Consider the following 13,909-nt stretch of genomic DNA (forward strand, 5'->3'; position numbering starts at 1 on the left):
AACTAGAAACAGCAATTATTGTGCAAATAAAAGCATACTGTGTTTTGGGGTTTGCCCCCCTTTTCTTTTTACTCACTTTCTTAATGAAGTCAGGGATCTCCTTTTTCTCTGAAAGGTGGTTTAAAGAGGAGCAGCATTCTACCTCCAAGATATATCCTTCACTATTGACATCACCTTTTGAAGACCTAAAGAGGCAGACAAAAGAGAAGCATCAATTTCTGTTGTTACAACTGGATACCCAGATATCCCATTTATAAGTATTTCTCCAGGAGAGCTAGTCTTCAGACAAAAATTTGCTTCCAATACATTCCCCCCACTGAGCTTAATAGAGTTCTGACAAGTGGCAGCTACAGTATCTGACACACATGCTGCGGGAGCAGATCACACCAATGACTGCGGATGGTGGGATGATTCAGGGACTTCCAGATTTCTTTTTCTGTCCAAGAAACACTTTGGCAGCCTGGCATCTAGGGCCAAAACCAAGGAGATGCACAGGATATACAAAAAGAAGCTTCCAATGCAATTGTCTGATGGATGCTCTGCACCCCACAAGGCAGCCTGATATAAGATGCATTTCAGACAGCAATAAAAAGAAATCCCTTCTCTTTATCTAGAACCATTCCAAGTCAACATCTAAAATCAGAGGCTAATCAAAATAGTTTAACCTTCAGTCTTACCTTATGTTTTTTTTTTCAAGAAATGTAAAGCTGTGCTTGATGTCCCTTCTCTTTCAGAAGAGACTAACTTAAAATAATTCAAAGAAAAAAAATCTACCATATGCATTTGCTGAACAAATGAGCACTGTGGAAATAAGGTATTGGTCAAAATATGCCAAGGGAATGTTTGGCTGAATGTTACACATAATGAAAGTTATACTGAATGATCCTCAGAAACAGTCTGCAGGCAGTGCTACTGAAAGAAATTTTCATCTCCTCGGGACTCCCATAAAAGAAAACTGATATACCTGATCAATATAGGATACCTAGACAATCACTCTCAGTTTTTCAGAAGAACACATGGAAGAACATTTTAAAAATATTAAAATGTCATATTAAAAATAAAACCTAGCCTGTCATTCTTGGGATTAGTAACAAAGGGGATATCTAACACTCCAGAGAGAATCAAAAGATCTAGTTCCAAGTGAAGAACTAATCCTAGCCAGCAGTTGTTTGATGCCTGGGTACCTAGAGGACAGGGGAAAATGGTACAGAAGTTTGAACTGGGAGTGCTGAGGAAGCAGCGGAACAGCAGAACAGTGGCTTGGCAGACTTGCCATGTTTGCAAAAGGCCTGTTCTGGGCACTGGGACTGTGTGACACGCAGAACACGCTTCAGCTACAGAGAGTCCCAGGGGCTTTCCCGAGACATTTACAGTTCCCGGAGCCAGGCGATGCGTAGGCTGCTGACTGCAAACTGGCAGTGTTTCCTAGGCAATACTGCAGACATTTGCTATATTTGATCCTCCCACTTTCACACAGGCTACAATCTCACTTCATTTCTCACTTATACCTGAACAGGTGGTAGCATTCTGCGCATTGTTCGGTGACACTGAAGTCCTTTCCCTATTTGTTTTTCCCCTCTTTTCTAGGTTCTTCTTATAACCTGTGGTTCCATTCTCTACTTCATTCAGGACAAAAATTTTAACAAAGCATTGGTGTTCATGAAAATTCTCCAAACATCTTTATGGAATTTACACAAGCCTTTATTGGGGGACTAACAGTATTCCAGCACTACTCCTCTGCAACGGAAATACATAAATTAATTTAAGCAGCAACTTTGTCAAGAAAATAAAAAATCATTCTGAGAAGGACATGTATACCGCAGACAAGCATTTTTGCTGGTCTAAAGTCCTAGATAAGAAAATCTACTCTGTGCAGATTTTCTGCCACAGATGAACTCAAGAACAAAATAATAAACTTTAGAAAGCCTTCCTGCTAGTGTACTTACAGTCAGACCTACTTTTTTTTTTTTCCTATCTGAATATGACTAATAGTAAAAGTAGCCTTGATGTTATCTAGCCATGTTCCAGACAGAAATAATATGAACTAGGGCTCTCTAATGCTCAAGCAATCAACAAACCATCAGAACTACCACTACATATTGCAAAGTCAAGTCCATACAACATCAAGCGGAGCAAATACAACTCTCCAGTGCTTTGGCTGTTGTGTAACTACAAATCAGAAGTGTGTTTCCAGCAAAAGGCAGCAAGGAACCACCATGCCTGTTTTAGACAGCCAAGCCCATTTTAAGGGGTCAACCGCAAAACTCTACAAATGCAAGGAAAAAACATCTCCACTATTTTCCTTCTTGGATAGAAGCTCCCTTCCAGCCCAGCCGAGGAAGCCACTCCTCTCCTAGAGCCTGTAAAATAGTACAGCTCAAATTCAAAGTTAAGATATCAAATCCCAGCAATAAAGTATGTGTCATGGTATTTCTGAGCCCACCCATTTGGCAAAGGCTGTTCATAACTCTGGCAGTGCCAGTTATCTCCAGCACTGAGAAAATCCACTCTTCTAATTATCTGAAAGAAATGTTAATGTTTAAATTCCCTGGCTACCTGAAAAAATAAATCTTTTTCAACCTATATTGGTAAAGTTTATAGAAAGGAATAAGGAAGAGAGAAGCTGGCCTTGACTCACTCTCTCCTAATTCCTCTCCTCCTCCTGAACAACCTCCTGAGCTCTAATTTTGTGCAACTTTTTGAGGACCTACTTTCAACCTCTTTGAAAGGACTAAGAGTTATCTGAGATACAGATTAAATCCATAAAAATATAGTGATTATTACTACAGCTGCTTAAAATGTCCTGTTTAACCCCTTTAAGAAACACTTACTTTAAAATATACTTGCTGCTTGGAAATACTTAATTGGAGACAATTCCTTCTCTCACAGTTTGGGGGTTACCTCTGCACTAGAGCTCATGAAAGAAATGGCATAAAATACAATTGCACTCTGTTAAGAACATTATTTTACAGAACACACTTAACAGATCCTGCTAAATGCCATAAAATCCTTAGTTAAAATCTTCCAATAGAAGGACTCTATATTTCCAAGAAGTATTTTTCCATACTCTCAAGTAAATTATGTATAACCATACATATGTCTATTTTAATGTATGTTAAAATGTTAAATTGTTAATACGTTAAATGCAAGTCTTTGCCTATACTGGTAGTTTTCACCTTTTTAGGAAAACTTTACAAGCCTGTTATTCTGTCAAAAACAAACAGAATAAGAGCCATCGCTTTTCACATGAAAATGATAAATACCTATCACAAAAATAATTTTCTGAGCAAACCCAGGAGGGCAAGGAATTGTTTCCAGTCTCTATGCAATAAACAGTGCATTTCATACATGTATCACAAAGTTTTTCAAAAATATCATAAAAGTCTCTTATTAAACTCTTTGAATATTATTAATATAGCCATAGAGAAGTAGATAATTATATGTACAGGTAAACTCTGTATTAACAGAAACTAAAATAGTTTTAGTTTTATTAATTTAATGGGTCTACTTTTAGGACCACTTTCACTAGAAACTATGAAACAGGACCCCCCAGAAAATTTACATCTATCAAGATCCCAGAAGCAAGAGAAAAAGTCCAAAGAGCACAGTTCTGTGCACTTGCATTCTTCTGCTTTCTTCTGAAAAAGGATTAATGTCAATTGTGAGAAATAACCCAATAGCCCATACCCTGGAGTCTCTTACCAGTTTTATAGCACAGGATGTTACTGGGAGTCCAACGTATAAAATATTTTAGAATTAAAGCAATGGTCTTATATAAAGTTGATTTTCACTTTCCCATCATAAAATATTTCTCAACAAAAAACAGAAGAGAAAGAGAAATGCTGAGATCAGTTTAGTCAAAAAAACGTGTAAGTTCTAGCAGTGCCAAAGACCTTCCTTTTCTTCTGGATGCACAGTCAGCAAGTTCTTCCTTTTCTTTTCATCATCATAAGCTGGAAAATTGAATCTTCCTCGCTTCACCTCTGCTAATATTTAAGGGGTTTGTATTGCCTTTATTCCTTTGATACAAGAAAATGCTGGGTTAATTTAAAAAGGTCCAGCCCTGAAAGAAGCACACCTGGATACACTAATGCTGCGCTCTTCTTGGAAGCCAGGATGAACTGGAGAAGGTACTACATCCAGACTCACTACAACACCTTGTACTCACTGTAACACATTTTGGGATACCAGAGAGGGAACACAAGGGACAGCATGAACAACACTAGCACTTTCCCTGCAGTGAGGAAGGGCAATCTCCTGCCTCCTGCCCCAGGAGAGGACAACCACTGGTTGGCCATGGAGATTGACAGAAAACTTCAATGCAACCCACGCACCCTGGGGCTTCATTTGTTTTTCTTCATTACATATTGTTTGTTTATCATTAACAATTTTCCTGAAGAAAGGTTCTTATGCCACTGTAGGTACCCTCAGTGTTCACCATGGACAACCTTAATCATATGATTACAAAGAGTTGAGGTAGAATTTCAGTTTACCTGATGCTGAGTAGAGGGACAGCATTCGCGGGCCTGGTGGGGTGGGGGTAGAGAGGGTACCCTCAAATTTTACCCATATGGAATGAGCTCAGCACCACAGACTTCCAAGAAGTGTCATCCTGAATTCTTAATAGGGCCTGTACTGACACTAAACAAGAAGATTATACAGAGAAGAAATAAGATTTTAACTTATAATTGGAAGTTCCCTGGCCAAAAATCCGTTACAATGGTTGTTTCACTAGGTTGTCATTTCCTGCACAGCTGTTCGCTGTTAAGCATCGTTTCATGGTAGAAAAAACCATAACCAGCTGTGGAGAACTAGTAACTTACACAGTAACTATTAAAGCTGACAACTTGGTGTCCATTACAAACTGGATTTCCAATCCTTTTCACATACAAGAAGGAATTGAGGAAGCCAACATTTGGCCCTAATCTTCCTGAAGTTCCCTGTGCCCACAAGCTCAGCAAGTCAAAACACACTTGTAAACTGCACAGACACTCTAAAATTACTATTTCATTAAGATGACGCTAAGAATGTAAGCACAGTTTTGAGATTTTCCACTACACAGGAAGGGCTCTACCATTCAAATAGAACTGCACATCCACCACAAACTGGTCTCCATCACAAAAACCATAAAACCACACCAAAATGATTAACATGAGCAGCTGGTATCTCCACAATTTCAGGTTATAAATCCAGCAAAACTAGAGTATCTGAAAACCAAGAACACAACGACTAAAAATCCACAGGTTTCATGATGCCCACCCAAAACCCACACCATTCTTTATAAAAATAAAGGCAGGTATATTGCATCCTAAGAGCCTCAAGTCTAACCCCTGTGAGACTGTTTTAACGTTATTACAGGAACATTTTCTTTGCTCACAGGAGACCTTATCACTGTAATACGTTAGTAAAATTTATAAACTTTTTTTAATGACAGTATGTAAAGTTTCTTGAGAAGAGTTTGGGCATGTATTGATAAACAGCCATCTTTAATGTGCAGTGTTTATAGTTTTCAGAATACAGACAAAAGAACATTTATTTTGGGTTACTGTTAAAAAGTATTGTGAGGAAATATGTATTTCTTTGAACTTGTAACAAATAAGAAGCCTTCAAAGCTCAAACCATTGTCCTTTGAGCTAAAGGAAGATATCTGTTGACTCTTGGGCATAGAAAAAATATTATCTTTTTATTAAGTTGAAATCAGCCTGCTGAGAGCAACAACACACACTGCATTTGCTCACAAACCTGTTTGATCCTAATTCTCAAGAAGATAAATTCAGACACTTCTCATCTTCAAGCTTAAATCCTACATGAAAACCAAATACACACACACATATACATTTATATTCAGAATAAAAATATACTGTATCAATGCAAAATACCTACTTCCACCAAAGTGAAAACACCAAAGTGAAATACCAGAAAAATCAGGAAACTGTAAAAATCTTGATTTACTATTAAACTTTTGAACTCAGTTGGTCATATTCCTTTGCAGATAAACAGAGTTCTTGTTATCCAACTGATGATAGTTTGCATTTTGTCAGGACTAACAGATACAGGAATTACAGAAATAGAATTAGAATCATCTCATCAAGTGAATCTTTACACCACCTGACACCTTATCATTTTGCAGAAAGGGAAAACAGCTGCAAAGCTGTTTGAGGTAAACACAGAAATTTAGAACATTTAGAAACTCTAAAAATTATGGTTAAATTATAGTACTTAGTCTACTTCTGCAGAGCGATGTTTCCCTGCTGATTGCTCTATTGACTGAAGGCAAAACCTGTAGATGGTATATCCTAAGACACAGACAGAACAATGGAGAGAAATTTTTTGGAATACCATTTATATCCCCTGCTTCTCTATCATGGTGAAATGAACCGTCTGCAAACATGTCAAAACTATCATAAGCAGACAGGTTAGGAGCCCATATCCTCTATCTTTCCTGGTAAAAGAGAATGGAGGTTGCTTTCCAATGCTGAGTACTTAGAAAGGAACAACAGAACATTTTAACTTACATTGAATTTTGAAACTTTAAGATACCAGACAGGGGTATCACACTACAGGTTGCTGGGAACAAGTTAAAGCTGCTTTGTCGTAATTTTGTTCAGGGGCTGACTTAGCAATTTCTCTGTGGGGAACAGGTAACCTGCAACAGCCACTAAGCTGTCAAAATAAGAATGCACCCAAGACACCAGCACAGGGATTGTTAAAGCAAAAAAAAAAAACAGTGACTGCAGAAATAAAAGGCCAAGGAGAAAAAGGTTATTGCACACAATAAGTCCTAGTTTCTGTTCCTCAGAGGAATGTAAGCAAGATAGGTGTTGCTCTCCTCACCTTGGCTAGCCAGAACCTCCTAAACACATGGACCTTCCTCCGTCCCTCCCATCAACAGAGACCCACCGTCACACGCTCACTCTTTCCAGGTATCAGTTTTATTGCCTTTCCTGAGATTCTAAGTGTAAATCTACCCTTCTCAATCATGAGTGTGACCAGCAGGACACACCTATGCTTCAATCTTGGGGCCTTCCCTAAATTCAGAGAGGAACAATCTGTAAAAAACTGGGCTCAAAGGGTTTTCTTTGCACAACTGCTACAAGATTCTTCAAGATTTCTTCTTCAAGAAACCCACGTATCTCAGAACTCACAGACAATAGGACAGACAACTGCTTTTTAGTTAAGTCCACTGAATTTAGAGGGAGAAAGAAAGTATTCCTGAGGGTTGAACCTATTATTCTTTTATCCAACTCTATTCTATGTGACTTTCAAATCACTTTCTTCAACTGCTTAGCGTACACCATGCCATTAGATACTACAGAAATATTTAAATTTGTTCTATTAAATTTAATGAGAGCAACGGCAGAGTTGTTTGGCAACTTGGTAGACTACATTCATGCACAGCACCTCTAAAGAATTAAACACTCCTACATTTATTTCACATACTTTAATTGAATATGATGCCTTTTGTACTGAAAACAATTGCCTTGGTTTTGGGTTTTTTTTTAAATCTGTCCCTTAATTCCATTTTTCCTAACACTTCCAGTGGATAATCTTTGGTTTTCAACATGTACAGCTTCCATATATATTAGGGATCTGTTTCTTCAAACGTCCTACAGCAGGAATGACTCTTATTTCCATATTTACCACAAATGATTACATAGCCAAGATAACAAAGCCAGATACCAGTACAGATTAAACAGAAAGTTATCAAAATGACCTTAAAAGTCACCTTAATGCACAATGCCATTGCAAATTCACTAGGAATATTTTGAAACTACAGTACAATGGCAAAATAGGATAAAAATAACACTAACAGCTACTGTTTCCACAAATTCTAATGCTCAACATGCCCCAGCACTACCTTTTCCATTTTATTGTTGAACAAATTCACGCACTGCAAATCTCACTGGCAGCAGCAGCATGATGTTGCTGATGTCCATCATCTGCTGCAGCTGGCATAGCCTCTTCCTACCTCTGGAGAGGCAGAGCCATAGAACTAAGTCCTCAAAGCACAAGTCAACAATATTAATTTTGAACCATAAAACTGATATGGAAAGGTGCAACACTGACTAAAGATTAATTCAAGCATTCCGTTCTGTCGCTGTATAGATGGAATTGGCATTACTGTAGGCACTAATGCAACAATTTCATTTCTGTTCCATCCAGGGAACAAAAAAGGAAGGTGGAAAACACCCTCGGTATCTGCCAGACAACAGCCAGATGAAGTGCAGAGTGCTGGAGCCACCTGTGGTGAAAGACCTGCAGTGAGAAAAGAGCTGCAGCCTCAGGTGTCCCACAGGAAGTGCCCAGGAAGCCCAAGAGTGGCCCCCACACCAAGGTACAGTGTCTTTTACGACTCTTGGCTCCCCATGAACACCGTATCACCAAAGGGATGGATTTGTACTCCATAGCATAAATGACGTTACTAGTGATCATACAACTCTGGCTGGACTACTTCTACTCCTAAATTTCTTACGACAGAAATAAACACTCATCTGTAGCCTAAGTAGACCTAATTTCTACCCACAATTTAACTGTTATGTACAGAGACAGCCTTGAGATGACAAGACACCTGAGGGGAGTGTCCTCAGGGGAGTCATTATCAGCAGAGTTTAATCATTATCAGCAGCGTAATGAGAAAGGTTAATTAAAAAAATTAACAGTACGTCTTCTTTTTTTTAATACTGTTACATATTTTTAGTCCCCAGTTGTTTGTGGAATGACATAAAGTGCAAGCAGTTCAGATACAGGTGGTCTCTATGCATGCCATAGTCATCTGAAATCTGTGCAACACCCATCCTCTCTTCACGGCACTTGGCAATGCAAATATTTGTTGCACCCACACGCTATGGGAGAAGCTGCTTCCAATACTCTCAGCCAAACTCAGGAACATTTAAGTTATATGAAACATCAAACTGATGCAATTTCCCTTTCTGGTGCTTGTTTTTTTCCTGCTTCACCAAGTCTCTTCCGCTTCCCTAGGCAGTCAGAAATGACAGATAAGGGAGTGCAGAGAAACTGACTGTGAATGTAAAAGGAGATATAATTGGTTCAAGACTCTCTACTGTCTTCAATTTTGTACAGTCATTTACAGCTGTCTAAAGTGTGTGACACTGGCACCCAAGTGAGTGAGCAGGCAATTAAGATTTTGTACTCTTCCACAATCACTCGGCACAGATGTAAACTACTGGATACAGTGTGAGAGCACTGACACCCTGAGCACTCTGGCTCGAGGACCATATCACTCCACTGAGAAGGAAGCTGCCCTTCCCTGACAGATCTTCAGAGCTCAGACCTGGAAGATGTTGAACCCTCAGACCCCTAACCAACAGAAGCCCTTAAGTGCTTACTTACTTACTTAACTCATGCATGTAAATACTTCCATTGCTTGCAGCAAGGTATTGTGTAGGCAGGGAATGCAAGGCCCCAAAACCATGCAAGCTCAGCCCAACATCACTCAAGTTCAGCCAAACACTCTATGCTTTAACCACAAAACTGCAAGCCATTTAAACAATATTATCAGGCAAGCCAGCATGAAGTTCTGCATTACTAAACTAAAATCAAATCAAGGTAAATTATTTTAGAAGCTCAAATTGTCTGTGACACCTAATGCCTACATATATTTGCTAATAAAATGCCGAACTTTTTCCTTAGGTCAGAGGCTGAATTTCAACTCTGTCCATAACCTCTATCAACTGGCTACCACACTGCAGCAAATTGAACAGTGAATTGTTCGCTTTTTAAACAGAGGTATAAAACAGCTACATCCTTTCCTTCAAGCATCAGCACAAAGAAAGGCATCAGGATTAGCAGATGGAGGTTTAATTATCTGCCAGCCTTCAGAATTGGTCATTGTAAGAGGGCTGGACTGGGGAATGTAGCTAATGTAGGAAACTGTAGAGAATGGCTGCAACAATACAGGTGGCTGCAGAGCTGGGGGAGGCCAGATAATACTAAATTAGGTTCTAAATCATTAACCAAAAATCACATGTTTACAAAAATCCACATTTTCATTTTCTTCAGAGCTATTTAACAGGACAACCTACTGATTTTTTAGAAATCACAATAAATTATGAAAGAACAGAACCCCTCTTTCTTTATTCATCTTCAGACTTTGATTATGTAAAACATTCTTAGTACATTTTAAGAAATTAGGAAAGCAATCTTCTTATTTATGGAGTTTGCACTGACTAAAAATTTGAAAGAACTTGTATTGTTTAAAAGAAAAAAGGGCCTAAAGTCTACATGTAAATTTAAGAAGTATGCATTAGTACTACAGTTCTCAAATTAATTGCATTAACTGTAACCGTCTAAACACAAAATATGCCTTTTCTAAGCAAACAATTCTTCTGTCATAATGTAATTTAATAAATTCCTAAAGGGTACCCACAAGACCATCCTCACAAACTGTCATGCATAGGGCTTGTTTGTTTGCCTCTCATGACAACACATCCCAAAATACAGAGCATATTTCAACTTGTTATTCTCCAAGTTGCCTGCCAAACTGCAGACAAATTGTAAACATGAAGAACATGTTAAGCCTATTCCAGCCCACAAAAAAAAAAAAAAAAAAAAAAAGTGAAAGAAGAAAAAAACCAAAAAAAACCCCATAAGTCTCGCACAGTAAACTCGGCTATAATTTCCTGATGTAGGTCAAAACTCAGCAAGAAATCATACTGTCTATTTTTATCCCAGTTCACTGGAAGTGCTCTACCTTTCTGTTTTCTTGATAAGCACAGCCCTGAAGATTTGTTCCTGGGGAGTTTTCTCTTTTTCATCAGTTGGTTGCACAAAAGGGTGGACAGCAGCCAAGACAAAGCCCTGCTGGTACAATTCTTGCAGCTGAGCTGGAAGATCACACAAGGAGGAGAGCTTGATTGCAGATGATCCTGGCAGCTCAGCTGGAAACAAAAAGAAATTGGTCAATAATCCGACACTGGACTATTATGTAATTTAAAATCCAGGCTCTTCAGAGTCAAATAAGCTTCACACTGATCTACAATATTAACACCAAAACTGACCTTTCATGAGACCCATTTTGTATTTCGTATTTTAAACAGGCTGTCTTGGCTAAGGACACGTATTATACAAGAGACTCGTGCAATTAAACAAGAAGTCAGATACATTAAAATGCCAAATTCACTACACAGCCTGGCAGAGATAAGGCAAAGAATTTAATAAAAACAAGGCAGTTGGTCAAAAGAGATTCTAGGTTCTATTAGTCGTCATAGTAATGCAAATAGAGAAGAGCGAGCCATGAGTCAAAAACACAGAACAAGAGAAAAGAGACAGTCAGTGAAGGCAGAACATGTCAAATTCAGAAGCTATAAAAGCATCCATCTACACAAAATCTAAAAGATCTAAAAGATCACTGATGCAAAATGCTGATGAGAACAAGTATCTGCCAACATGTCTGAAGAGAATTTTGCAGGTATACTGATAATAGGAACACTGAGTGATGAATATCTATAGCAATGAGAAACCTTTTAAAATAAACACTAAATCTTATACCTCTGGGTTTAAGCAAACCTATACATATTAGAGATGAGGATGAGACATAGTATATGAAAATAATCCTTTCCCAATCTGCTTACTGCAAGGTTTTATGCCTTCCTGTCAAGTATCTGTTGCTGACTCCTGTCAGACACTTGACATACACATGGATATTTCAGCCAGTATAGCAATTGCCCTTATTTCTCTGGAGTCTTGTGGGATTCAAAAGAAAATCCCATAAATCACCTAAAACAATCTTTTATCCTCTTTTTCTCTACATCAGTAATTCCTCATACACTTTTCATATTTTATGGGAAACGACATCTCTTTCCTGACCTTTGCCTCTTCATTTCCATCTCGCTTGGAGGATATTTATTATTTCATCTAAACCACGCCAGGGCATACAGGGTGGTGAAGTGCTGGATGTCCTTCCCTCCCACCGAAACCAAGAGGGAGGAGATGCTGCAAGAAACATAACAGAGGTTCCCAGCATCTTGCATGTCTTTGCTAAAAAAAAGAAAAAAGCACTGGAGAATAGTTTGTATGTAAGAAGCCAGCAATGCAAAATAAGGTTTCATTGTACTGCATTTTCCATGAAACCGTATGGCTACCCTTTATGAATAATTTAAGGGGTTATCAAAAAACTAATAAATATTCAAACCAGATAATACCAAGGAATAATTTAAATAATAATAGAATAGATGTGCTTGGTATGTTTTTTTCCTCATACAAGACCACGTTCCAGAAGGGAATAATGGAACTTTTTGACCAGGAGTTTAAGATGTAGAATTTTTTATTATTTTTACAAATAAAATTAGATCCAAGCAACATGCACATGGACAGACAATAGGGCTCTACCTTCTACAACAGCATACAAATCACTTCAGTCATAAAAAGAGATGGCACAATGAATAATGCATAATAAATAATAAACCCAACAGTTATTTACTAGAGCCTACTGGGGATCAAAATAGTGAAAACCAAATTTAGAACTTCATTTTTCCCTCTTGTGGCTCAGAGACTCCCAAATATTTTTGACTACAATGCAACTAATTAATTTCTAAATGAGGGGTTTACTTTGCTGCAATTGAATGACTAAACACTACTCAGTACAGTTAATTCTGGTCATGGTGCCCCAATTTTTAACCATCACCTATGAAAACTGATGTTTCCCTGGCATATGTATGTAGCATCAGGATTTTACTGAGGATCGCTTGAGTAAGATTAGTAAAAAGCCTAGTCACTAACATGGGAGACTGAGTGTTTCCTCCTAAAAGCTAAACATGAGGAGAAAGTGTGGAAATGCAGGTATAATAGGAGCCTTGGGATGTAACTTGATTAAAACAGAAATGTAATAGGAAATAGAGATGGGTGGGATCATCCAAGTAGTTCATCCTACTACCTAGAGGCAGGATCAGTTCTAGTTTAGTTAGTTCTTGGTTTTTCTCATCTATTTTTAAAAACCTTTAGTAATGGAAATCCCACAAGCCCCCTAAGTAATTTTTCAGCATTTCTCTATTCTTCCTACTCAAAACCCTTTCTTAGCACGTGGCCTAAATTTCCCTCTCTTAAATTCAAGATTGATACTTTCTCACTAGAGTATTTCTTTTCTGCAACAACCATTCATGCCTTAATCTTACTTTCTTTACACTGTATAAACTCAATCCTTTCAATGATCCTGTCCTCACATGTTCTGTATTTCTAAGTAACTTTTGATGTTCTCTCCTGATTCTCTTCAACTGGTCCAAATTTTCCTCAAGTATAGTACCTCATTTTGACCACAGTGATCCAGCACAAGCCTCACCACCACTCTGTAGAATGGAAAACTCTAACACTTATTTAATCCTATGTCAGTTTACATCATCTGGGGGAAAAAACCCAAAGGAAATTCTTCTCCCCACAACCAATAATGGCCAATTTTCCTGTTCTTCATGAATTTTAGGATTTCTCCTTTCAGTTTTTAAGGCCTATTCTGGATTCTGACTTTCACAGTACGAACAGCACTTCTGATTGGCAAAGTGTAATGAACATACTTAGCTGGAGCAGCTAATGAAAATTATTAATTTTAACAGACTCCGACCAGAACAATTTGAAACCCTATAGTTAATACATCTTTTCAGTTTGACACTGAACAATTGCTTATTTCTCCTCTGACTAGACATCCTTCACAGCAGAAAGCCAGCTCCTGTTACACAACTGATGCCCACAAAGTCTATGAGTTTTCTTGATCTACAGACCTGTGCTGTGCATTCTTGTTACTCTCCAACTGGTTTGAGTTGTGCAATTCCTCTCCAGAAAGCCCTGCTACACATCATCTGCCTATTTCATAACTCATTTTTTCCAGTATCTTTCTGGGTATTAAGTTGGACTAACAATCTCACAGTTCTCTTTAAATGTAGGTTAAAAAAGGACATCATGC

General features: G+C 38.2%; 1 protein-coding gene across 1 annotated transcript in view; it reads right to left on the reverse strand.

The window, feature by feature from the left end:
- RFTN1 (raftlin, lipid raft linker 1) overlaps positions 1–13,909 on the reverse strand; it is a 95,437-nt gene that overhangs the window by 44,804 nt on the left and 36,724 nt on the right. The window contains exons 3-4 of the mRNA XM_066319585.1: positions 10,712–10,898; positions 77–185 (exon numbers count right to left, since the gene is read on the reverse strand). Of these exons, the coding sequence (XP_066175682.1) occupies positions 77–185; positions 10,712–10,898 (296 nt within the window). The remainder of the gene's footprint in view (positions 1–76; positions 186–10,711; positions 10,899–13,909) is intronic.

Source organism: Sylvia atricapilla, chromosome 1 (genome assembly GCF_009819655.1).
Source record: "Sylvia atricapilla isolate bSylAtr1 chromosome 1, bSylAtr1.pri, whole genome shotgun sequence".
NCBI lineage: Eukaryota > Metazoa > Chordata > Aves > Passeriformes > Sylviidae > Sylvia > Sylvia atricapilla.